Source organism: Elgaria multicarinata, chromosome 4 (assembly GCF_023053635.1).
Source record: "Elgaria multicarinata webbii isolate HBS135686 ecotype San Diego chromosome 4, rElgMul1.1.pri, whole genome shotgun sequence".
In the NCBI taxonomy this organism is placed as follows: domain Eukaryota; kingdom Metazoa; phylum Chordata; class Lepidosauria; order Squamata; family Anguidae; genus Elgaria; species Elgaria multicarinata.
The window spans coordinates 105877331-105901722 of NC_086174.1; the positions used below are offsets into that span (position 1 = coordinate 105877331).

At 41.1% G+C, this 24392-nt stretch overlaps 1 protein-coding gene across 1 annotated transcript; it reads right to left on the reverse strand.

Annotated features, from left to right (window-relative positions):
- Window positions 1-11492: 11492 nt before the first annotated feature.
- On the reverse strand, window positions 11493-23719 carry PRSS35 (serine protease 35). Its single transcript, XM_063125786.1, has 2 exons — window positions 23602-23719; window positions 11493-12920 (listed from the first exon to the last, which is right to left on the reverse strand). The coding sequence occupies exons 1-2, from the start codon at window positions 23706-23708 to the stop codon at window positions 11654-11656; spliced, it is 1374 nt and encodes a 457-aa protein (XP_062981856.1). The 5' UTR covers window positions 23709-23719; the 3' UTR covers window positions 11493-11653.
- Between the last annotated feature and the right edge of the window lie 673 nt (window positions 23720-24392).

Sequence of the window (24392 nt, forward strand, 5' to 3'; positions counted from 1 at the left end):
CTACAAAAGAATGGCTGTGGAAAAGGTAATTCTGTGTTTTATAATGGCCTAGTCAAAGTCTAGATCTAACCCCCATCAAATATTGTGGCAGGACCCAAAGTGAGCTGTTCATGCAAGGAAGGCCTGAAATGTTGCAGAGTTGAAGCAGTTCTGTGAGGACTAGTGGACCAAAATTCCTTAAAAACTAATGTGAGGGACTGACCAACATTTACAGGAAACACTTATCTGAAGTCACTGCTTCTCAAAGGGGTGCTACCAGGTATTGAATCCAAAGGTCCACATACTTTTTCACACATGGAAAAGTTGTGTGTGTATTTATCAGTTGTGAATAAATAAATGTTGAAAAATCAACATTTTGCTAAGCTGTTGTTTTAATGGAGCTACATTGGATCTATAAAAGAAGCAGAGGAGTAAGAGCAAACTTAAATTTGGGGGAGCAGGAGTGAAGTGGGGGATCCTCCACTACTTGCAAAGCCCTGCTGGCTTGCACTGACCTAGAGCAGGAGGTCTGACAGGTCAACACAGTGGTTTTTCTCTCCAATCCACGCCCTCACCCTTGAAATCAAGGGAGGAAAATTAGCTGTGCCAGCTCTTGGCTGACACAGCTGAGGGCCCCCTTCACAGGGGAATAGAGGAGTTTTGGGTCTAGAGTATCCAAAATCAGATCTTCCTTGCTGTGTCCCACCCCTGAAACACACCCTGTTTTATGGCCTAACCATCATTGGTAGATTTACACCTATGGAAAGACCCATGGATATGTGGTGGTGCATCTGGGAGCAGAGGAGAGGCTCCAGCTCATCCTAGACAGCCATCCAAGAGGGCTTGTGTTGTGTGTAGAAACAACTGATCAGGCTCTCTCTGTATCTGACCACTTGATTGATTACAAGGACTCCGGCACTTGGTTTGTTAGCACTATGCAATGCATAGGGGTAACAGCCAAGTAGGAAATACCTTTTTCCATTTCTGTCTTGGAGAGTTCTTTTAATGTCCTTAGATTTCAACTAAGCCAGTTGGAATCCCCAGCACTCAATGGACAAAGCACTTTCAAAATACGATGCATCCTTGCCCAAGTTATAGTATTAAGTACATCTCTGAATGCAGCTAATAACCAGATCTGGTGCTCTGCTGCAAAGTGGCAGTGGAGTAAAGAATAAAGAGGCTGTGTTGTTTACCTGAATATTACTTATTTGTCAGTTAGATGAGTGCACCATTTCATCTTTTAAAAAATATTTTCCGTAGTGAATGCTGCTAATGGACAAAGCATAATTGCTTAGGGGCAATTCCTTGAAAGTACTTGCTGAATCTAAATAGGGTTCTGATCCTTGGAAAATGAACCCATGGCTATAAAACTAGTAACTGGCCCTTGCTTTATCGAAGGTGCCTGCTGTGCTCTCTCTTGTATCATTTAACATGTTCTTTATGAAATTACATTGTCTATCAATATGCCCATGGTTTCAGACTCCAGCTGCAAAATGAGTGTCCAAATTTAGCTGGAAAAGTAGCCTCCCAAATGAAGCTGGCCCGTCGTTCTGCAGATGTCGCTTTGCCAGATTCTGTCTGCCAAAAGGAACTGTCCACTGTGGTCTTGACACAGGCAAAGTACATGGCTGCACCCAGCTGTTAGAAAGGCATGTTATTTCAGGCCAGAGCAGCTGTCTATAATTGATGTGGTTAGAGAAGTAGACACAGGGCCCAGTTAGAGACTTAGCAAATTTTTGTGTGCCTACCATGTTGTCTCCACCTTGCATGTTAAAATTAAAGACTGGATGTTCCAGTTTGGGATGAAGACTGCCGTCTGCTGTCATCTGAGGAGCTTTGAGCGGCTCATTGCAGCAGCAATGGTGCCTGGTCAGCGAGCCATAGCTTGGCAACGGGGAGAGCCTTGTGGACGTATGCACTCCTTCCTTTCCTCTTGTGCAAAAAATAACTATCTTTCAAGACTACAATTTCTTGGTTGGACCAGTTTCCATTGGTGGAGAAGTCTAGACACCAGAACATAGGAACAGGGAAGCAATCACAGTAGACCTTCAATTCCCTCGTGGCAGCCGTTTTACCTCTGCACATCCACCTTGACTTTGCCATACACTATTTTAAAGATGGACAAATGTATTGGCCAAGACCTTTTGTAGGCAAGACAGAGCCTACTTTATTGGATGCATCTGCTGAAGAATACTTTTTTTGCATGTGAATGCTTTCCCTTCTACTATGATACATGTATCCAATTGGCTCATTTGTGCGCAGTTGCAAAGGACTGGGGGAGAAATAACCGTAAGAGCAAAGAGGGATCCAGTAGTGCTAGTCACCAAAATAGCGGGGGGAGGCAAAGGAATAAGTGCACCAAAGTGGGGAGGAGAACCATATTTCCCCCTTGCTATGAGATCCTCACAATTTTAAGCGTTGAACTGACAGTTCTCAGTGTCTTCCACCTTTTCAACACTTCCCCGACTTGCCAGCTACTCCAGAAAAAGGGAGATATTAACTTCCTCCCCTTTCCGCAGTGTTTCCTCACTCTCCAAAGGACACCCAGTGAGCTTCATAACTAGCAGGGATCTGAACCCAGGTCTTCCTGCTCCTATACTAGCATTCTATACATCAGACTAAACTGGCAGTAATAGTAACTAGTAATATTTCTTCTACTCCCCCCCCCCCACATTTTTTGCCCCCAAAATTAGCCTTCCACATGCACTTGTTCATAAGTTATCAGATATTCTTATTAACCTGTCAGACATCTTGGGAAATGCCAGCTGGAGAGTTCATGCAACAGAATTGGCATGTCTACCTATTCCTACATGAACCTAAAATGCATATACGCTTCAGTTTTAAGGCTGGTTTGATGGAGGCAGCCGGGGTGGGTGGGTAAAAGGTTTCTACTTTCTGGCAGCAGAACAGGCCAAAGAAAGGGAGCGGCAAAAAGGAACGGGGCACGCTATTTTGCCAGTGTTACTCTACACGGAGCAAGATGACAAACTGAGGGGAGGGAGGGTGTGTGAAAGAAATGTGTCCTGGGCTGGATCTACACTACTGCTTTAAAGCGCTTTATAACACTTTTATAGCGCTTTAAAGCAGATAAAGCGCTTTATAACTATTATAAAGCGCTTTAAAGCAGTAGTGTAGATCCTGCCCTAGTTACCAAGGAAAAAATGCCACTGGTTCCTGTTTTGCTGCACTTCTGTGAAAGCATCAAAGGAAGTATCTGCTTGGTAGCCTAGGTAACAGTCTTTTGAATCTGGCTAACCTTCCCTGTCTTGCCTGTAGCAGTTTTATTACAGTGCAGTGTGTCAAGATGCAAAGCGTTGGCCAGGTTGACTTGGGATCAGAGAGAGATTCTCTCATCTCTGGACAATGCATGAATATTCTCATGCCATTTCACAGAGGGGAGACAAAATTACTTGCCAAAATAATATGGCCAAACAGTGTCTTTTTGGGGAGTGTGGAGATTTGAAAATTGGCCCCCATTTTGACTCACTTCAATTCCTGACTGCAAAACCCACAGTCTGGGCCAGGCTTTCCCCTTGTGTGTATTGTTTTATCCAAAGCAGAAACGTATACATATGCTTGCCACTAAGAAAAGGTGGTGTTTTGTGTATTTCGCAGTGATGACCAGGCACATCCACATGTGATTCAGCATATGTTAAAGTAGATTCATTTGGACACGTTGGACGTATGAAATATATCCATTTTTTTTTTTTAAAAATGGAACTATTTCAAATTGAGATTTCTCTCATTGTCACTTAAGTAATTGGGAGTACAGTGGGGTCCAGGGTCTTCTTCCATGCTGCAAGCGCTCACCCATGTCATTCCCCCCAATCTTGCTGAGTTGAATGGAATAGCAGGGGAGGGTTCATGGCAACTGTAGAGCCCCAGGCTTTAGAAACCATTTATTTCAATGGCAAACATAGATCTTCTCTCCATTTAGGAAACAGTGACATATTTGACCAAAACTATGACCCTTTTAATGTCACTAGTGGCTGCAGTTTCCCAGGTGGAGACAGGTTTTGACCCTGAACTGCAGTCCCTTTATTTTCATTTTACTTTTAATGCATTCATATCTTGATTTTCCTTCTATCATGGAACTCAAGGTGCCACACAAAAGAGGGCTATAAATGCAGGCACTGATCTGACCCAAACCTTCCTGTTTACTTCAGCAAAGTTGCTGCATTGTGTGTGTTCGCTCAGACCATGACTTGGGAATATATAAATTAATTGCTGCCATTCAATGTATGTTTGGAATCTGTTCAGATTCTTCTCCCAAATATGCCAAGTTTTCTTTTTTGTCCTTTTTTTATCACTCCTCAAAACCAACTCCAGATGGGGATTAGGCTTCGGTGAATAACCCAGAGCTGACTTTGGCAAGTGCCTTCAACAAAAGTTTTCACAAGATTTGCGTAATTCTAGAAAAAATAAACTAGCTGGTATATGGCCACTCCTTTTGAGCATTTAGAAGGTCAGAGTAGTCTTTCTGAGCACTGTTACTTAGTCATAGAAAACAGGTGAATCAGTGCATTTACAGTTCCATTAAATCTCCTGTTTCCTATTGCCAAAACTAGCAAGCGCCAAAGGAACGGAGTACAGCCTAGTTAATGTAATAGGGATGCTAATCATTTTACTGTGTGTTTAAGAGCTACAAGAGAGGTAGAAATTTGTCATTGCAGGTCCTCCCATTGCTACATTATCAGGTAAAAAAGACCAAAGATTGGTTCCAGGATCTGCAGGATTCTGCTCATGAAACATGCCTCCAGTTGATTTTTGGGGGTCCCCCTCACCACAGCTCAGGGAGCTATACTTCTGCCGGCCCAGTTGCACATTCCTAAATCTAGATCTGACTCCAAGACTACAGATTTTAGTGCAACATTGAAATTGTACTGTTAAAATGTGCATCAAATGCACGAGAGGCCCTCTCTAAATGGAAAATGGTTATTCTTGAAACCTACAGTGCATAAACATGCATTTTAATAATTCCACATTTGGATGAATAGAACTTCTTTCCAGTTCATTCAAGGGAGCTAGAACATAAGAGCCATGCTGGATCAGACCAAGGGTCCATCTAGTCCAGCATTCGGTTCACACAGAGGCCAACTGTTGACTGGGAACTCCCAAGCAGGACATGGTGCAACAGAACCCTCCCACCCAAGTTCCCCAGCAACTGGTGTACATAGGCATCTGCCTCTGATACTGAAGGTAGCATACAGCTATCAGGACTAATATCCATTGATAGTCTTCTCAAGGAATATATCTAATCCCCTTTTAAAGCTGTCCAAAGCAATAGCCATCCCTACATCTTGTAGTGCAACTATATGGTATTCAGGTCTTTTATCTGTCCTGAATCTCCCACCAATCAGCTTCATGAGATGGCCCCCAGGTTCTAGTATTATGGGAGAGGGAGAAAATGGACTCGATGGCCTTGTAGGCCCCTTCCAACTGCTGTTCTATGATTCTCCACACCATGCATAATTTTGTACACCTCTATTAGGTCTCCCCTTAGCGTCCTTTTTTCCAAGCTCAACAATCCCAGCTGTTGTAACCTTCCCTCATAGGGGAGATGCTCCAGTCCCCTGATCATTTTAGTTGCCCTTTTCTGCCCTTTCCCCAGCTCTATAATGTCCTTTTTTAGGTGTGGTGACCAGAACTGTACACAGTATTCTACGTGTGGTTGCACCATAGATTTATACAAAGGCAATATGATGTCGACCGTTTTATTCTCAATTCCTTTTCAAGTAATTCCTCACATGGAGTTGCCTCTTTTTTTTACAGTTATCCCACACTGAAGGGTGAGGGGCAAGTCTGCAACCCACCCACCCTAAAAATTGTGATGGATACATCAGCGACTTGCTGGATTTTTACATTCTCCACACCATGCATAATTTTGAATCACTCTATCATAACTAGGTAGTCTTAATGTTCTGGTAAAAGCTATGGATAGTGATAATGCAATTGTCTATTGATAAATGCATTTCTAACATTAAAATAGTGGTAGGAGCAAGCTGTGTGAGCTGACCGTATGCCCCATTCTGCCACATATGAAACAGAATATATCTCAAACACTCATTGTGGCTATGTGAACTAATGCAGTTGTTTTCAGTAGCAGCGTATAAGAAAACCCTGTGTATCAAAGTGGCATGTTTTCTGTGTGATGGGACTGAAGTCAAATCTAATTGAGTTCAAGCATAAATTATTTAAAGGGCATTGTTTCTGTAGCTGCTAGGATTTTGTAAATTAATGTAGTTTGCCTGATTAGGTAAATGACATGTTAGCTCTTTCCAGCTGTCTACTGATTACCATTCCTTAAAACTTGAAGGCTAAACAAACCCCTTATGATGTTTTACTTAACGCTGGAATAGTGGTTAAGAGACTTGAGCTGTGAACCAAGACAAATTTGTTCCCACTGCAAATTGGTTCTGTCATTATCTCGTTGGGTGGCTTTGGAAAAGCCATAACCTCTCAGTCTCCTCATTGTGCTATCGAAGAGTAATATTGACCTAACAGGACTATTGTTGGTTTATTCAAATAACACCATCTAAGTAGTATGTCAACATGTGACATCAACTGTAGCTGTGGAGTGGGCACAAACACTGTGCTATTTCAGAAAACTAATGGAATGTTGGAACAAGCCCCCAACTTCCTTCTAAACCAGCCCAGATAATGGGTTCTGCACACACACTTTCATTAATTTAGGGGGCAATCCTATGCATGTTTAGACAGAAAAAAGTCCAGCAACTCCCAGCATTCCCCAGCCAGCCATGGACTTCTTTTTCTGTCTAAATATGCATAGGATTGCCCCCTAAATGTCACATGTAGCTAGTCCCTAATGGCTGAAGGAAGGTGCAATCTGCAGCAGGAGAGAGCAGGATATATATACTAGCTTGTAGGCCCATGCTGGTGGGAAGAGTTGGGAGAACTGTACTAACTTAGCAGAAAGCTTGCAATTTCCATCTTGCATTTTACTAGTCCTTACTCCAGCATTTGCAGAAAATATTTGTGGGAAATATGAATATATAGATACCCTTCTGTATTGCCTCAGCTGATTATGGAATGTCAATGTTTTCAGCCAATGCACATGGTAAATGTTTGTGTCATTCAGCCTTTAATCTTGATATAGTTTGTCCTGTTGTGGCAAGTTGTTGCTATTGAATATTTAAAAAGGGAAGATGTCTTTTGCAGGAGACTATGCTGAAAATGTATCTATACTAAGCAATAATCTAAGTGGGAGACAGATCAGTACTTTGAATACGTGCCTGACTTCAGGGCCATCAGAGGCCCAGAACGAAAAAATAAAATAGAAATGGGTCAATATAATGGAAAGAATTAATAATGAAATATGTTCCAAAAATGCAACATCTCTGCAACAATTTATTTTAGATACGGAGCCAACTATTAATGGGGGTGATTTGCTCAGAACCTTTGTGCAGACTTTTAGGGGATTTTAACCAGGAAGAACCTATAGATGTTGGGTCCATCTAGCCCAGGGTTTTTGTTGTGGTGGGTGCAGTGGCTCTCTATGAACTCAGGCAGAGGTCTTTTACATCACCTGCCATTTGATGCTTTGAACTGGAGATGGAACTTCAGGCGGTCTGCATGGAAAGCATGGGCACTGTCACTGAGCTATGGTCCCAGAATAAACTTCCAGTATCTCCAGTTTTAAAACATCTCCAGGATCAGGACTGGGCGGCGGGCTGGGGGTAGGGGACACTTCTGCCTGAGACCTTAAGAGCCAGTGTCACTCAAGGTAGCACCAGTAGTCTGATTTTAAAAAAGAAACTTCCTGTGAGGCTACATTGGATAGAGATGAGCCAAAACACCACACACACATTCACTGCCTTGCTTACAAGCTTTGAATTCCCTTTGGGATTTTTTTCAGGATGGGCCAAAAAACACGTATTAGAGATGCCAGTGCAGTTCCCCTTTCCCTACCTCTTGAGAAAACATTGCCCTCATTCTGATTTGGCTTCATGATAACAGTATGCAGTCAATGAGGTTTGGTTAAGTGATAAATTCTGAAGCCAAACGGGAATTAGAGCAATGCTTCCTGCCCTCATTCTGGCATCTTGTGCATTAAAAAAGACACCCAAGAGGAGGGTGTGTGTGTGTTCGTTGTCACCATGCAGCAATTGCAGTCATGTAAAAGTTGAGCAAAAGGGGCTATCATGCAAATTGAGCTTACAGTCATGGGCAAAAAGAGTTCAATGGAGAACTTTCAGCTCAGCCTCATATTTGATGAAGTTAGAGCAGGCTTTCCCAAATTGGCAGCCTCCAGACTGCTGGGACTGCAACTCCCATAATTCCCAGCCAACATGGCCAAGCACCAGGTTGGGGAAGGCAGAGTTGGATAAAATAGGAGGCTTTTTGATTTAAACAATGGCAATAACAACACTCTACTGACCTTGTTAGAATGAGTGCCTTGGTGTGAAATTCAGTTATATTTGTAAAATGTCTTAAGCAACCAAAGTTCAACTTTGCAGACAAAGGAATTCATTTTTTATTGTATTACATCCCACTCTGTACTGGGTTCAGGGTTTATGCTTGCTTTAGTGGAGGCCTTCAGAAGTTCTGATGTGATCTCATCAACCCATACTTGTGCAATCAGCCTTCTCCCCTTGGCGGTATCTGCTCATCAGCGCAAAACAAACTCTGGCCATTTGTTGGCTTCAGCATCAATGGCATACTCTCCCACCAGTGGCTTGCAAACTTTCAAAGTCAATCTTTACCCATCAAAGTTGCCAGCCACCACAACCTGCCAACCCAATTTGCACTTCTGCTTTCCTTGTTTCTCCTGTGATTTCAGGCACAGAACTGTGAATCACGCCAGTGCAAAGATTCCCAAACTCCATGATTCACTTATAGCTCAAGAGGAGCAATTCCTTGGTCAGACTGTTTAGGGCAGAAATGCGAGATCTTCTCTGTTAACGTGAAGCAGCACTTACTTGTTTTTATATGAAGTCTATACTGTGGATCTTCCACATACTTTATATTAGTTTGAACATGGATTTATAAAGATGTTTAATTTACTCCAGGATTAACCCTCCAACTGTTTTGGCCTATAACTCCCTTCTTCCCTCACCATTGGTTATACTGACAATGACTGATGGAAGTTGTAAGCCAAACCAACTAAACATTGCCCACCTCTGATTTACACCAAGCATAAAGTATAAGATCTCACTACAAGGAGGGTATTCAAAAACAGTTTTTCATTTTAACACATATATTGGCAGCTTCCCAAGCTGTATAAGTACAACAACTTTAAGGCAGTGAAGTTAGCAAATTTAAAACAGATCATATCTTGATGTAACAGTAGAGGGTTATTTAACTTCATTGGACAATGCAGTCAGCTTCTTTGGAAATATTTTAGGCCAGGGGTGGGGATCCTGTGGTCCTCCAGATGTTGTTGGATTCCAGCAGTATTTCAAGCCCCACACCCCTGCTTTAGACTTTCAAGTGTATGAGAAAGTGATATACTGAGCAAAGGTTGTTTTAAATTATTTTAGTGTTGAAGCAATTGTTTAGTCAACATGATAAAATAAATATTTCTGCCTCTAAACTCTTGTGCCTTTAAATCTATTTTGTTTTCTACTTTTCTTACTGAGGTCCCAATTTTGAGAACAAGATGCACAATCCTCTTCAGCTACTAGTAATTTTTGTAATTAACTACTTTCAGACTTCTTAGAAAAACACATTTAAAATGAGAATGTTTCTGGATAACATGAAGTTTCATTAAAGATTTTAATTTTGTTTGGAATATTTTCAAATGAATATTCTGATAAGAGAAAAAATAGTGTCTTTGCCAGTCAGTGTCAGATTTAATACCTTCAAACAATCATATACAAAAAATTAGTTTTTAAGAATGCCTATATGATAGAGGTGCTTTTAAAGATGTAGTAATTCATATATATATTTAAATCTTTGTTTCTTCTTTGATACTGCTAAAAAAAATGAAAAGAATGATCAATGCAAGTTAAAACTGAATGACTGAAATACTAATAAAACCAAGCATAAATGGCTTGAAATATATATCCTAATGTTACATCTTAATCAGCATCCTGAAAATCTTGTTTGTCATAAACGGCTTTCACATGTATGAATACATTTGAAGCAAGAAGCTTAGCTGATATAATTTTTAAAGCTATTGAAATGTGTAAATTTTCAATACTCAATAAATGTTTTTCTCATAAAAGTTGAGATTCAAAAACAAACTCAGTACATTTATTGCTACATAATAAGACAGCTAATACATTTACATAAAAGCTAACCTACATATTCTGTAGACATTGGAATATGACTTAGGAAAGAATTTTGCTTTGGTGATTTTTGATGCTAAGGATTGTCACCACAACTACCCATTCCATAAATCAATCTGAGGAAAGATAGTCTGTTGACTGGTAAATCCTAGTACAACACCGTCGTCCTATCCTAGTGATTTGTTCCCCTTAATGTAAGGCAGTTGTAGTCCAAAACATCTGGTACCCTCCAGATGTTTTGGACTACAACTTCCAGGATTCCTGACCATTGGCCATACTGGCTGCGGCTGATGGGAGTTGAAGTCACAACATCTGGAGGTCACCCAATTGGGGAAGACTCTTGTGAATGGAAAAGCTCTTACTTCAATAGATGGGCCTGCTGTATGTGTTTCCTTTGGAAGAATAGAACAGCCCTCCTTTCAATTGAGCTGTCCTCTTCATAAAGAGTGTACATGGCCTCAGGGACTGCTATGATTTCTTAGCTCTGAAGGCAGAACAATTAAGACAACAACCCTATTCATCTTTGTATGTTTAGCTCTGTATCCTTTTAAAAAGGTAGTTGTCACTGTTGTCTCTTGACAAAAGTAACATCACCTCCAAAAAGAAAAAGGTAGTGATTGGTTAAAAAAATTACACACTTCCTAGTTTTGCATATCTTCTAAAACTAGATGTACAGGCATTACATTATACTCTATGGATCCTCCCCCCCCACCCCCGCCCAAATAAAGGACATGCTACATTCATTAAGCTCCACTTTGCTATTTTAGAATTCAAGAAAATGGAATTTGTGGGTTTTATATACAATCTAAATTCAGCCAACTTGGAAGAGGCATCTCACTGTGAAGAGGTATTGTCTACAGTAAGCATTATGGGAGACCTTTATTTCTTGTCTTATCCCAGTGTTTCACAATTTGGATAGTCCTGCAGATACTGTACAATAGTGAACATGCAACCTGCATAATACTGGAGCAGAACCCTGAGACAAGTAAGTAAGCCGAAAACAAAACAATCACATATTTTAATAGTACCAGTTACAAGAGAAGATACTTCTCTTTAAAAATGTAAGCAAAGAGAAGAAGCCATTATTTTTTGTTGTCTACAATATGAATGACTCTAATTTATCACAATGTAAAAACAATAAATACAGTAATACAACTTTGGATTTTAAGTGCACCTCATCTCTACGGTCAATTTAAACAACCCGGTTTTTAAAAATTCTGCTAAATGCTGTGTACATATTTTCTTTTTCTCAATATAACAAAATGCTGTGTACATATTTTCTTTTTCTCAATATAACAAAAGGCAATTGCTGGTTTCAAGTTCAAATAAAATCAGACCCAAGTCAATGTACGCTCAGCATTTATTATTGCAGGTCTGTACTATATAGCACTGTTAGATACCAAATGATCTTGGGTTAGCTGCCATCAGCCCTGTGCACAGTTCTCATTGTTCCCATGTACCCAGAGGCAAATCTGGGCATATTTGAGAGGAGTAATTCGAACTGCAACATTGTAATCTTGCTGTTCTCCATTGACGTCCACCCACTGATGACCGGAATAAATAGCAATAATTTTGCGCTTCCATTTTTTCTTGTTCGGCTCTTTAAGGCGGAGGTAGATTCCTGATCCGGTAGAGCCAGGCTCAGCATCACAATACTGGTAGAAAAGATCACTGGACTCGTCAGATATGCTGCAAAACCGATAGACCAGTTGGCCGGATCGGTCAGCGTCGTATCCAGAAAAATGTATCATGCTTCCAGGCATCATTTTACTAGTTGGGCTGATGCCCAGATCCATGTATTTCTTCTTGTGGGGACGCTTGAGCTCCAGAACAGCGTAGTCATAATCCACTGCAACATCTCCAGTTATGCCTCTCAACCAGCCTTTGGGGATCTGAGTACTTTTAACTCTGGTCCACTGGAAGGAGGGCTTACGCTCAGACTTCCTCTCATTCAGCCCAGATGCCTTTTGTTTTCTGCCAGCTCTACTGCTCCTAGATCCCTGCTTCAGCTCTTTAGCGTCAGCATGGTGATCCTCAACTTCCGACACCTCCCTCTTATTCCTCCGGTCACCCTTGTGCCTCTTGCCACTGCCTTTGCTTTTCAGCCTCAGCAGCCCCACTCTCAGCTTCTTGCTGCCTTTGATGTAATCATTACCATCATGGACACAGTGAGCAGCTGTGAGCACATGCTTTGGGGAAATCAGGATGCCACTGCAGCCCGTGGAGATCTTTACAGCTGTGTTAAAGGGGTAGTTGGTCAGGAACCGCATGTCTGAGATGCTGAATCGGCTGTCCGTGCCATAGACCTGTCTCTTCCTCCTCGACAGCACCTTGGAGGCGGTGGCGGTGGCATTTGCAACTGGGTCTAGCCCCAAGACACTCACTTCAGTCAGGGTCCTGGTGCCATTTTCAAAGACAGTCTCATAGGAGAGCAGCTCTTTCAGCTCTGCCAAGTGTGGCACAGGGAGTGTCCTTTGGCATTCAATTCCACATACTCCACTCAACTCTAACTTGCCATTTGCTTCAAATTTAGGCGTGTCAAGAGAGAAAGTCTTCTCCTTCACGATCTGTGGCACTTTTTTTAATTGCCAGCTGAAATCTTGTTCGACAACTATTCCTTCAATGAGGCTCAAGGCAGGAGTGGAAAACAGCAGTAATAGTAGAACACGGCCCATCGTGTCTCTTTGTTTTCTGTTTTAAAAGCAAGACATGTTTATTTAAAAACTGTAAAATTCACAGAAGTTTCCATTTAAATGGTTACATAAGTATTGCACTATTTCTGTATCATGGAAAAGACTTTAAAAATAGCAGAACTCCTATAAAGACAATAAATACTAGTACAGCGTAAGGTAGTCATACAAACATCAGTAACTTCTTCTGTTTTTACATCTTTGTAATTTTTTCTGCATTTAATCACATAAATGTTTAAGCATATCATTCATTTGGCTATGAAAAGTCAGAGAGGTTCATGAAAATGTTTTTCTTTTTTTTTCACTCTTCTTTTTAACCACATGGTGGTCTGGACTTTAGAACTATGATAAGTCTAGGATTAGATGGAATACATGCTGTATTCCAAATCTACTGATGCCCGTATGCAAGGGAGTGCACTAATATATTTGCTCTACCCTGTGCCTGTTTGGTGCATTTTCTTCCCCTTCTTATTGTTTTATTATGATTTTATTAGAATGTAAGCCTATGCGGCAGGGTTTTGCTATTTTATTGTTTTACTCTGTACAGCACCATGTACATTGATGGTGCTATATAAATAATAATAATAATAATAATAATAATAATAATAATAATAATTAAAGAAACAATGCAGATTCCTTGGTGGTGGTGGTGACTTTGTAACTGATGCCTTTTAGATTCTTGTTTTAAATGGATGAATGGAATTATTTGATTCAAAATCCCATCTCATAGTTTCCCAGGGCACAGGGCTAAATAACAAACAAACAAATAAACCCTCTGCATGTTGCCTGAAGATGACAGGGCAAAACTACCTATGCAGCTGTACAAAACTCTATACTGTGTTCCCACCTCAGGGCCTAACAAGATAAGGTGTCGCTTGCAGATCCATTCTATCTTGTTAAATGTCATTTGAAAGCAGCCACTGGACCCTGCAAACTGACCTGGGATTAAACCTCTCCCAGTGAATCATGCATGTTTTCATTAAATAGGAAAATGGGGGTGGGGGGTGGGAATCACATTAGAGAAGGGGGTTAACCCTCCCCCATCCACAAGCCCCATGGTCCCAATCCAATTTAGGGGTCTCCTGTGATTGCTTTTAAATAGACTCTTAATAAGAAGGAAAATCTTGTAACATATCTCCAACATCTTTCCTAGTTTAGCCTTTGGATGGATAAACTTGCAGCTTGGGGGTCCTTCTGAAGCCATCTCTGTCACTTGAGGCTCAGGTGGCCTCAGTGGCATGCAGTGTCTTCTACCAGCTTTGGTTGGTGGACCAGCTATGCCCCTATCTGGACAGAAATAACCTGGCTTCAGTAGTCTATGCTCTGGTAACCTCCAAGTTAGATTACTAAAATGAGCTCTATGTGGGACTGCCTTTGAAGGCTGTTCAGAAGCTGCAGCTTGTGCAAAATGTGGCAGCCAGATTAATAACAGGGACCAGACGGCCTGAGCCTATAACACCAATTCTGGCCAGCTTGCATTGTCTGCCTGTATGTTTCCAAGACTGATTCAAGGTGACGGTTTTAATCTATAAAGCCCTCCATGGCTTTGGATCACAATACCTGACAGAGGGTCTCTCCCTTCCTGCCCAGGCAGTACGACCAACATCAGGGGCCTTCCTTTGTATACATCCTCTAAGGGATGCTTGGAAGGAGGCAACAACGGAGAGGGCCTTTTCAGTGGTGGCCCCCCAATTATGGAATGTACTCACCACTGAGGTCTGCCTGGAACCAACACTTTTCGGTACCAGGTTAAGACTGGCCTCTACTCCCAGGCATTTGATGGCATATGATGGGACATTTGTTAGTTGTTTTTATCAGGACTCATATCTTATTGTAACTGTTTTTAGCTACATATATTGTTTTAAATTTTGTATCTTAGAAATTTTATATTGTATTTTTATCTTGTATTGTGGTACGTATTTTTGTGAACTGCACAGAGAGCTTCAGCAGTATAGCTTTGAAAGGTTTTGAAATGATGATAATAATAATAATAATAATAATAATAATAATAATAATAATAATATTAATACAGCTGGATGAATTAATCAAGGTGCCAACTGACCAGATAAGAAAATGATCAGGCTGATTTTTGTTTTATTTTTGCTTCCTGGCCTGTTGCCAGAAAAGCAGAGAGCAGGAGCATTTCCTTTCCCTCCTCTCTTCCTAGCAGGTCACCCCTGGCCCTGTACACCTTAGATGAATAGAGAGGTTTTGTGGTGTGCTCTGCGGCAGATCTGCTAACAATTGCTGGTTTCCAACCTCAGGGCCTGCCCAGGCCTATCAATTATACAAGTAGGCAGTCTTGAATGCCAAATAGCCAGAGCTTTGGCAGCTACCCCACAATGGGAAAACATGCATTTTCACATACCTTTTCCCTTTAGAGGACACAAGCAGTTTGGGTGGCAGGGTGATTTTTATTGGGCTGATGCCCAGTGGGAAAACAGTAGAATGTTTCCCCCCACACACTGTGCTGCTGCTCTGATTAAATTTGGAACCTCCTTGTAGGTGCATTAAAGTAAGAACAAAAACATCCAGGAAATATGCCACATGGGCCCTGCATTCTATGTGCCAAGAGAGAGAAGGGATCAGTTTATAGAAGAGAGATATCCAAGACTTTCATCTCCATCTTGCATTAATTTCTTTAACACTTCAAGCACTGGCTTCTTGGGTGCCTCACTTCTTCCTTGCATAAACCCCATCCTGTTTTTCCTCCATTCCTCTTTGTACATGTGGGTGCTTTAGCTTGAAGTCCCAAACTTTCTTTGTGCTTTCTAGGGAGGGTTGGCTTTGAAGGATACTGTTGCTACTTATTTGGATAATGGCTCCTTAAAAAAACCAAAGCAATGTTGGCTTGCATGTGTGTGTCCGAGGGGTGTGTGTGTTACTACCTTTTTAAAACCTTCACAGAGTAGGAAAAAAATGCCCACCTGCTAACATCTACTAAAATGATATCTTAGTGCATCTCCTTAGGAAGATCAGGACTGATCTGACCACTGCAAAAGTCTTATAATTACCTTCCAAACCTCAGGAATGTTAACACAGGACCCCATGTGATGGTGATCTAGGTGTATTATGGAAGTCCATACAGAAATTGGCATTCCCTTAAGCAGAACAAAACTCTGGAAAACTGTCTCCTTGCATGCTATCAAAACCCTGTGCTTCACATATAAAGCTTTGTTCATAATTAAGGCTGTTCTAAAATGTTTCTTCATGGACTGCAATTCCCTACAATTGGCCTACAATTCCCATAATTCCTCATGATGGCTAGGCCTGATGGGAGTTGTAAGCTAAAAAATCTGGAGGGCCTCAAGTTGCCAACCCCTGGGCTAGATACATAAATAGAGCATAGCTTGCTTTATAATAAAGTATGGCAGTACAGTAGATTAGTAGGGCAAGGGAGCCATGGAATGAGAACTGGGCCCTAGAGCATATTCTACAGTCCTTGGTATTAATATGTACTATTGGTTGTGCCTTGAGCTGTCAACTTAAATGGAGACTTCATATTTTCCTTAGGGCTGCAGCTGCACAACCAGATCACATAATTTAATTTATTATAGTGGATTTATATGCTGGAGCCATCCTGCATGTTCTGAGCAGCTTACATAAATATTTATTGTTAATGCAAAGTTTTGATTAGAACAACCCTGAAAATGAGGCCACAAAAAATTGATAGCCCACACAATTTTTTAAGCCAACATGGACAGGAGCAGTAGAAATTTGTGGCATAAAATACTGTTGTTGTTGGTAAACATTTCCTGAGTGGGCATCTGAAGGCACTCCTTAGCACAAGAGATCCGGTTAATAGCTATTTGCATCCAAAGGGGATTTATCCAGAAGTTAAATAACTTCCTCAACATTTTATGGCAAATCTGCACATTGACCCAGCGACTGAGCCCAGACCTTTAGAAGATTAGTAAACGGGAGGGGGGGGGAAAAGACTTCTCACAAGCTATGTGTAACGCTTTAAAATATTATTTTCAAAAGCACTGGGTACTACCCTTTGGAAAGCGGAGCTCACTCTTCATAAATTCAGCTGTAGGGAAACCTCAGACATGTGTGGAAATGGCAGCACTTCTAATTATACCTTCAAAGCTAGGCATTTAAGGACATGCATCTGGTTAGGCCCTATGGGCTAGATATTGTAATTAAAGTGCAGGTCAGGATAAAGAGAGCTCTCTTTTGGCATTATGTACCAGCGTTCAAAAAGGGCTGAAGTACATATTACAGTAAAATTCATTGTCAAGTCAGAATTAAAGGCTAAGGAAAAGGTACACAGTAACATGTCCTTCAAGCTTTTAAATGTTAAAAAGAAAAAGATCAGTGAAAGGTTTGATGACAATTTAACATGGACTATTTGTCTGGAATACCAGTGCAGTCCCAGAATGGCTTGTGAGGCTGGAGCAGAACAGCAGTTGATAACGCCCCATCTTGGAAATACACTTGTTGGTGCAGGAAGTCTTAGGATTTTTTTTTAATTGGTTTTATCAGCTGAGCGAAGGAAAATAGATGCTTTTGAACTGTGGTGTTGGAGGAAAATTCTGAGAGTGCCTTGGACTGCCAGAAGATCAAACCAGTCCATACTCCAGGAAATAAAGCCAGACTGCTCACTTGAGGGAATGGTATTAAAGGCAAAACTGAGGTACTTTGGCCACATAATGAGAAGACAGGATACCCTGGAGAGAGGCTGATGCTAGGGAAAGTGGAAGGCAAAAGGAAGAGGGGCCGACCAAGGGCAAGATGGATGGATGATATTCTGGAGGTGACAGACTTGACCTTGGGGGAGCTAGGGATGGCGACAGCCGACAGAAAGCTCTGGCGTGGGCTGGTCCATGAAGTCACAAAGAGTCGGAAATGACTGAACGAATAAACAACAACAAATCCCCAGTACTTTAAAAAATACATGCATTTATTCATGATGTCTGCAGGTAGATCTGTAGTAACAATGGCATAACAGTCAGCTGTCTGGGGGAAGGAGCAGTCTCAGGACACTTTCCCCGTTCCTCCTCCAGTACTGTGAGGGACATCTGAGTGTTAGGCAGAGCAGGAACAAAGGGAGGGTGCCTTCTTAACTCAGTAAATACCCCCTTGCCCTCTCCATTTTCACTGGAGATCCCACTGTAAGCTGCTTCTGAGCGTGTTTACAAAGAGAGGACTCTTAAGGCATTGTGCAGCTGTTCTGTCTTTTGTTCCTTAACACATTTTCTGAGGTGAGGAAAAAGATGGAAGAAGTGGTAGGAATGCACAGCAGAATCACAAGTAGAAGATGATTGGAATCCCTGTAAGCCTCTGAAGGGGGCATGACAATGGTACCATAAAAGCCTCATCTAGAAGCACCCAGGCCAAAATCCCTCACAATGTTCATTGCTGTTTATTGGCAAGACAGAAGTTGTGACTGAAAATAATTGTGTTTTGAATCCAAGAAGCCTCATCCTGCTACTCTTGCCCTACCTGTGAGCAAGTATCAGTGCAGAAAATGACATGGAAGAGTTGAAAGAAAGTCACAGAGAACTTGACTGTAAATCAGGCACACCAGTGAAACCAAACACCATTCTTGGTTCCATTTGGATCCATTAAGGTAGGAATTGTAAGACAGACATGGGAAGTACTTCTTCCACTGTAGCTGGCATTGCCAAAGCCTTTCTGATGTAGTGTGGGGTCATAAAGAAAATAGTACAAGAAGTATTTTGAGAAGCTTAAAAGGATCCCTTACAGAAAAGCAACAAAAAATGATCTGAGCTAGGGACTATGAAGTAGGCCAGAGGACTTGACGGATATTGTATTATGAACAGACATGATAACAGTCCTGAAATATATGAAAGGATGTCTCAATGAGAAAAGGTATCACTCATTTCTTGCAACCCACAAAGTCCCTTCCAGCTATTTTTCCCCAATTCTATGGGCCAGCTGAGACAGACATAAACTGCTACATGCTGACCAGCCCAATCAACCCTGTGGGCCCAGTTTTGACACAGAGAGGAAGCAGACATCTCACCTGTCATATGACAGTAGCAATTAATTCAACCAAGGTGGTTGAAATGTGTCACCATACTCATGAAAACTGCCCAAAAGCAGCAACAGAACACCAGGTTAGTTGGTACTTTCTTCATTCTGCTGGAAGTGTGCCCAGATTTGCACCACACAGAACAGTTTTAAGCTTCTGAACTAGCCCTATGTCTTCTCAATGAGAGAGATCCTTTCCGATTGGAGGTATTAATAGCATCTTTTCCCTTCTGTAGTAAAACAGGCAGAATGTTGCAACAGTTTGAAACCAGCCCTAACACAGCCACAGTGACCACATCAGCTTCTTGTATTGCATCTTGGTCTGTTAAATATATGTTTCCTACTAGAGCAAACTCAGAAAAGTAGCTTATAATTAACTTCTCACTATTTGGTACATGTGATGTAATGGAGACTGTAATGCTCCAGGGCTACTTTAGCCATGGCAGGAAGGCTTAAACACATCTCTGTCCTACTTCACTCTTTGTCTCTCCTGGAATCTCCTTTCCTGGACTTCCAAATGGAAGGGAACGATCCAATAAGCTTCTTCCTCTTGCTCAGCAGTATTTCCCAGAAGTGAAGTAAATTTCTGAGCTGCTTCCTCCTCAGTCCCCACCCTCATCTTCTTGCAAGAAGATAGGGAACTTTAGGTGGTGTTGCATCCTAGCCTCCAAGGCAATAGGGCTACAGTTCATCCCCAATTACTCACTTGTGGCTCCAGAGTAGTCTTTCTTTCCCCACCTCCAGATGGTTTGTTCTACAAATCCCACCATTCCTTGCCATTGACCATGCTGGCTGGGATGGGAGTTAAAGTTCATAATATCTGGAGGATGCCAGGTTGCAGAAGGCTACTCTAGAAGGATACACAGCTGCTTAAAGGCCATGTGTATTTCTGGGTCACTGTGGGTGTTTTTCTTACCACCCAAGATGGCAGGTGGATAGGATGAAGAAGCAGTGCGTGGATCTTCCCCACATGGTGGGTGAAGACACAATTCTCGGGAGAGAACAAATGTCCAATCAAAAATGGTCCATTTGAACCAACTTAAAAGATTGGCACACTATCTGTGCTAATAAATATTTAATAGTTCACCATTACTTAGTACTCTCCTTTGAAAATCAAGTCTAAGCATCATTTAGAAACATTGCAAGGCTTTTCGGTTTAAACTAAATATGGGGTAGATTGGTTAGAAGGCTGCTAGTATTTAATTTATGATGTTTAATTGGATTATAAATTTAAGAGTATCTTTATATTTGCTATTCAATCTACAGTTCTGGACCCATCCTGAAGGCTGGATTGAGAAGTAAAGAATGCAGCTTTTCTTCATTTTAACATTCCTTTCTTCTTAAACACCATGCAAGTATGCTTGTGATGCAGCCACTAGAGGGCAGAAAAATCTAGATTTAGCCAATATTCCATTTTACTCAATTCCTAGAAGGCATATTTCTGTAACTCAAAATATGCTTCGTTTTGAGTATACTATTATTGATATATGGTGTGTAGCCACAACTCAGTGGCACTTGCATGCATAAGGTCCCCTGTTCAAGCCTTGGACCTCCACTGGCAGCAATGCTGGGAAAGTCCCTCATCTGAGTCATAAAACTGCTGCCAGTCAGAGTAGATAATACTGGACTCAATAGACCAGTGGTCTGAATCAATGTAAGACAGCTTCCTATGTCCTTATTCCAGAGAAACTACTCCTTGCTGTTCCTTTTATTCCTTATTTATTTTCAGACTGTAAACTTGAATAAAGAATTTATTTTACCTTTTCATAAAATGTTTAATACAATTTAGAGTGCCATATAAAAACATTTTAAAATACTTCCTTATATTTCAGAAAAATAGTATCACTTATAGGATGAGACTCCCAACAAGAATTTATCTGGAATTCATTTTCTTTCATTTTAATCTCCATAATCCAGCGTTGGAAGTCTACCAGCACATAGAAACAAGTTTCTGTAGGCACTGGCAGATCTCCCCAGCCACAAGTACTTGAAGGAGCCACCTAGACTGGGAGTTAGAGAAATCCTTGCATTCGGCCCTTGAGTTGCATGCATGATGTTTGCCCAAACCAAAGACCAGTACTATGAGCACAACTGAAGCTCCCCCCAACCGCTTAAAGTCGCTCACCTGCTCATCACTCCTGCCCCTAACAGGGTCCGTGCTGCCAGAGCTGCCATGTTTAGTTGGGACTTCATGATTGCAACTTGCAGTTCTGAAATCCTGCAAATGTTTTACACATACTTAAAACCCATTGATTATCAATGTGATTTGTATATCCACCCATTATTATTTTAACATTGCCAGTATAGTGGCTCAAGGCACTTTCCCTACAAAGAAAGTAAGTTTTACAATTAAGTAAGCTATAATTAACTAAAAACAATAGCAACACAATTTACCTTCCTCTTATCACAGGCTACTAAAGCAAGTCTTAAAGCATCTTACATTTTCTCCACAGTATAGCAAACCTCTAACTCAAATAGGCTTCCAATGGGAGATTGGAACTCTTCCACAACTTGAAGACTACTATCTCGTATCCTTGATGTTCTGATATGATAAACAGATAATTCCTCCTGGAACATATCCACAGTGGGTCTTAAAAACCATTGGTAGGGTGGTCCTTTAGCTTTTTTTTTTTAAAAAAAAACATTTTCTCCTACCCTATTCCAAGGGCTCAGGGTGGATTTCATCATTACATGATATGGATTTGCTTATCCAGAAAGAGCCCAATAAAGAAAACTTGGTCCACCCTTGTATCTACCACTTGGAGACTACTTTTTTTCTTACTGGCACTCCAGCAGTATAACTATATCTGACTCTCTTCTAATGGAAGTGAAAATAATCCATTGCCATACTTAGGAGTTTGCAACCTACTTCAATTCCACCCAACCCAACCCTTTCTTATAATTCAAACTTCCTAATTGCTCCATTCGTGGTAATTCCATAAAACACTCCCCAAATAATACTTTAATCCAGCCTACTCACGTAAGATTGAGAATATTTATTTATTTATTTATTTATTGCATTTTTATACCACCCAATAGCCGAAGCTCCCTGGGCGGTTCACAAAAATTAAAACCATTCAAAGAATATCCAGTGTATTCTTTCTGCAAATTAACCTTAGTTCACCCCACTCCAAATCATTCTCAAAAGGCCACCAAATAATTGACATGAAGAATTTAGGTTGAATGCACCAGAATTATAGTCCGTCACCTGTATGCCACCTGTACATGAAGACACAAGTAATTATTTGAAAGAAAGAGTAGAATGAAAGCCACAATCAGATAGCCACTGTTTTGGCGTTTAGCATGCAGCTAAATTAAATGTCAATGACATATTTGGAAGGGGAAGCATTAAATATTGCAGTCTCTATCTGAAGCTGTGCTTGTTAAAGTTCACAAGGTTCTTTGGAGGCAAATTCCACGATCTCATAGGCCGGTTCAATTTCTCTTTCCCCTACACTTACATTCCAAGTACAATAGAGTGGTGTGTTTCTAAAACGGAAATTCACAAGCCACCCATGAGTCACAGGAGCTTTGGGCATGAGTCATCAGTGTCCCAGTTACAAGTGTGGGAGAATACTACATAGAGGGGAAAGCGGGGAGAATTGCTACTGGAGTCACTAAGCAGTTGACAGGTGGCTCCTAACGGAAGACAAATTTCCAGTAGTGGTCTCCAAAGAAGTTTGAAACCACTGCAAGAAGAGAAAGAATTACTTTTGGCAAAGGAACTGTTTTTCCTCTGTTACTGGTGATGGCTTGATTGAGTTCTTAAGGTTAGTGCTGTCAACACTAATCCTGTTACACTTTGCAATGAAAGAAGACCTATGAAGTCTCTAAGGAACACCCTTGATAGGTTACTTTCTCCTCTAAATTATTTTACCTTGGTCCACTGGGAGTAAAAAATAATATGTAGGTTAATTGAATACTTCAGTATCCCAGTGCCCTGACTTATTTTCAGATAATGATAATCAGTGTTACCTGTTATAAAGAGTAATATGTAGGAAACATATACAACAAGACACCAAGTGTATCCTTTTTTGGGTGCTATGTGATTTTGGGGACAGCATAAACACTCTCCAAGTATCAACACTTGAGCACCAAGGGTATAAAAAATTACCTAGCTGGAAACTGGCTCAACAATTTATATAATTCATTCTGCTTAGAGTTCTCTGAAATAAGCAGAAATTACAGAAAACACAAGTCTCTTCAGTCAATGGCTTTGAGCAGACAGATTGTCCCGAGTTAACTCTCTCTTATAGACTAATCAAACTCTCATTGTCATTTTTATTTAAGTATAACTACCCTTTAGGATTTACTCCCCCTTTCAACTTTGCCTCCTCTTTCTACTGAGCACATTTCATTTATTTAAACAAGGCTTCTGAGGCTGAAAATCAAATAAGTAACCTTAGTAAAGAGTCTTGTGATTCCAACACACAGCTTGTCAGTGCTAGAAGAGGCAATCTGGATAAAATTAGTGTCAGTTTTCCAAAAAGGAAAGGCATGGCTGGTTCTGAATTTAAAGACTGGCTGTTCCGGAGAAGCAAAATCTCTTGTACTGACAAATCTGTACAGAATCTCAGCAGGCTCTTAAACCAACGTTTATCTTGTGTACCAACTGTGCAAAACCAAGTGATTAATTAAACAAAAGAAAAAGTACACCCAGCATTATGCATTCTCGGGCTTACCTTTTTTGCAGTCTAAATGCAAACATATTAGCCTCTTTCTTTTCCCTCACCACTGCCCTCTTAGGAGTCACAAAGATGCTCTCAGTTCCTAGAATGCTCTCCAGCATCTTCTAAACGTGAGGGAGGGAACGACGTCCAGTTCAGAGCAGTCATTCATATTCGTAAAGCTGCAATTCTTTCAAACCCCACTGAGCTTTTGAAACACCTCTATTAACTTCCCGAGTGCTATTTAAAATTAACAGCTTGCACCTAGAGAGATTTATTCTGTTCTCATCCATGGCACTAACTCTGAAGAAAGGGTCCGTGGCATTGCAGCCCAAATAAAAAATAATAATTCCCCAGATTTGCAGCAGCTTTATGCACTTCTGACCTTGATATCTCCCCGCCCCCACTCTCTTTTATAGAAATTAAACATGCATTATGACATTGACTGCAACAAAACCCAAGCCGGAATTCAGATTTCATTCGTGTCAATGCACAAAAACACACACCGCAGAAACGGTGCAATTCTAAGAGATTTTCACCCAAAGGAAAATCTCCTTTAGTTGAAGTGGGACTTTCTTCCCGGGGGAAGTAAGCAATTCGCTCCCTCGCTCTTTAGATGCTCCAGAGCAACCCATCCCTCAAAGGCTGGGGCCATCATACCTCACGCAACTGATCCAGCGCTCGTCAACCCTCTTGCCACGACTGTGCTCTGCAAGAGCTAAAACCTGAAGTGGTCCAATATGAACAATCCGTTTATTTATTTATTTAAGCCGACAACAGAAAGCCAGATGTCCAATGAGTCAGAA

What these genes read in the sequence shown, in the direction of transcription:
- PRSS35 (XM_063125786.1), bottom strand. Translation starts at nt 23,708, where the DNA reads ATGCTGGAGAGCATTCTAGGAACTGAGAGCATCTTTGTGACTCCTAAG. An exon ending in GCATTTAGACTGCAAAAAAG is followed by an intron (nt 12,921 to 23,601) that starts GTAAGCCCGAGA and finishes CTTTTAAAACAG; the next exon opens with AAAACAAAGAGACACGATGG.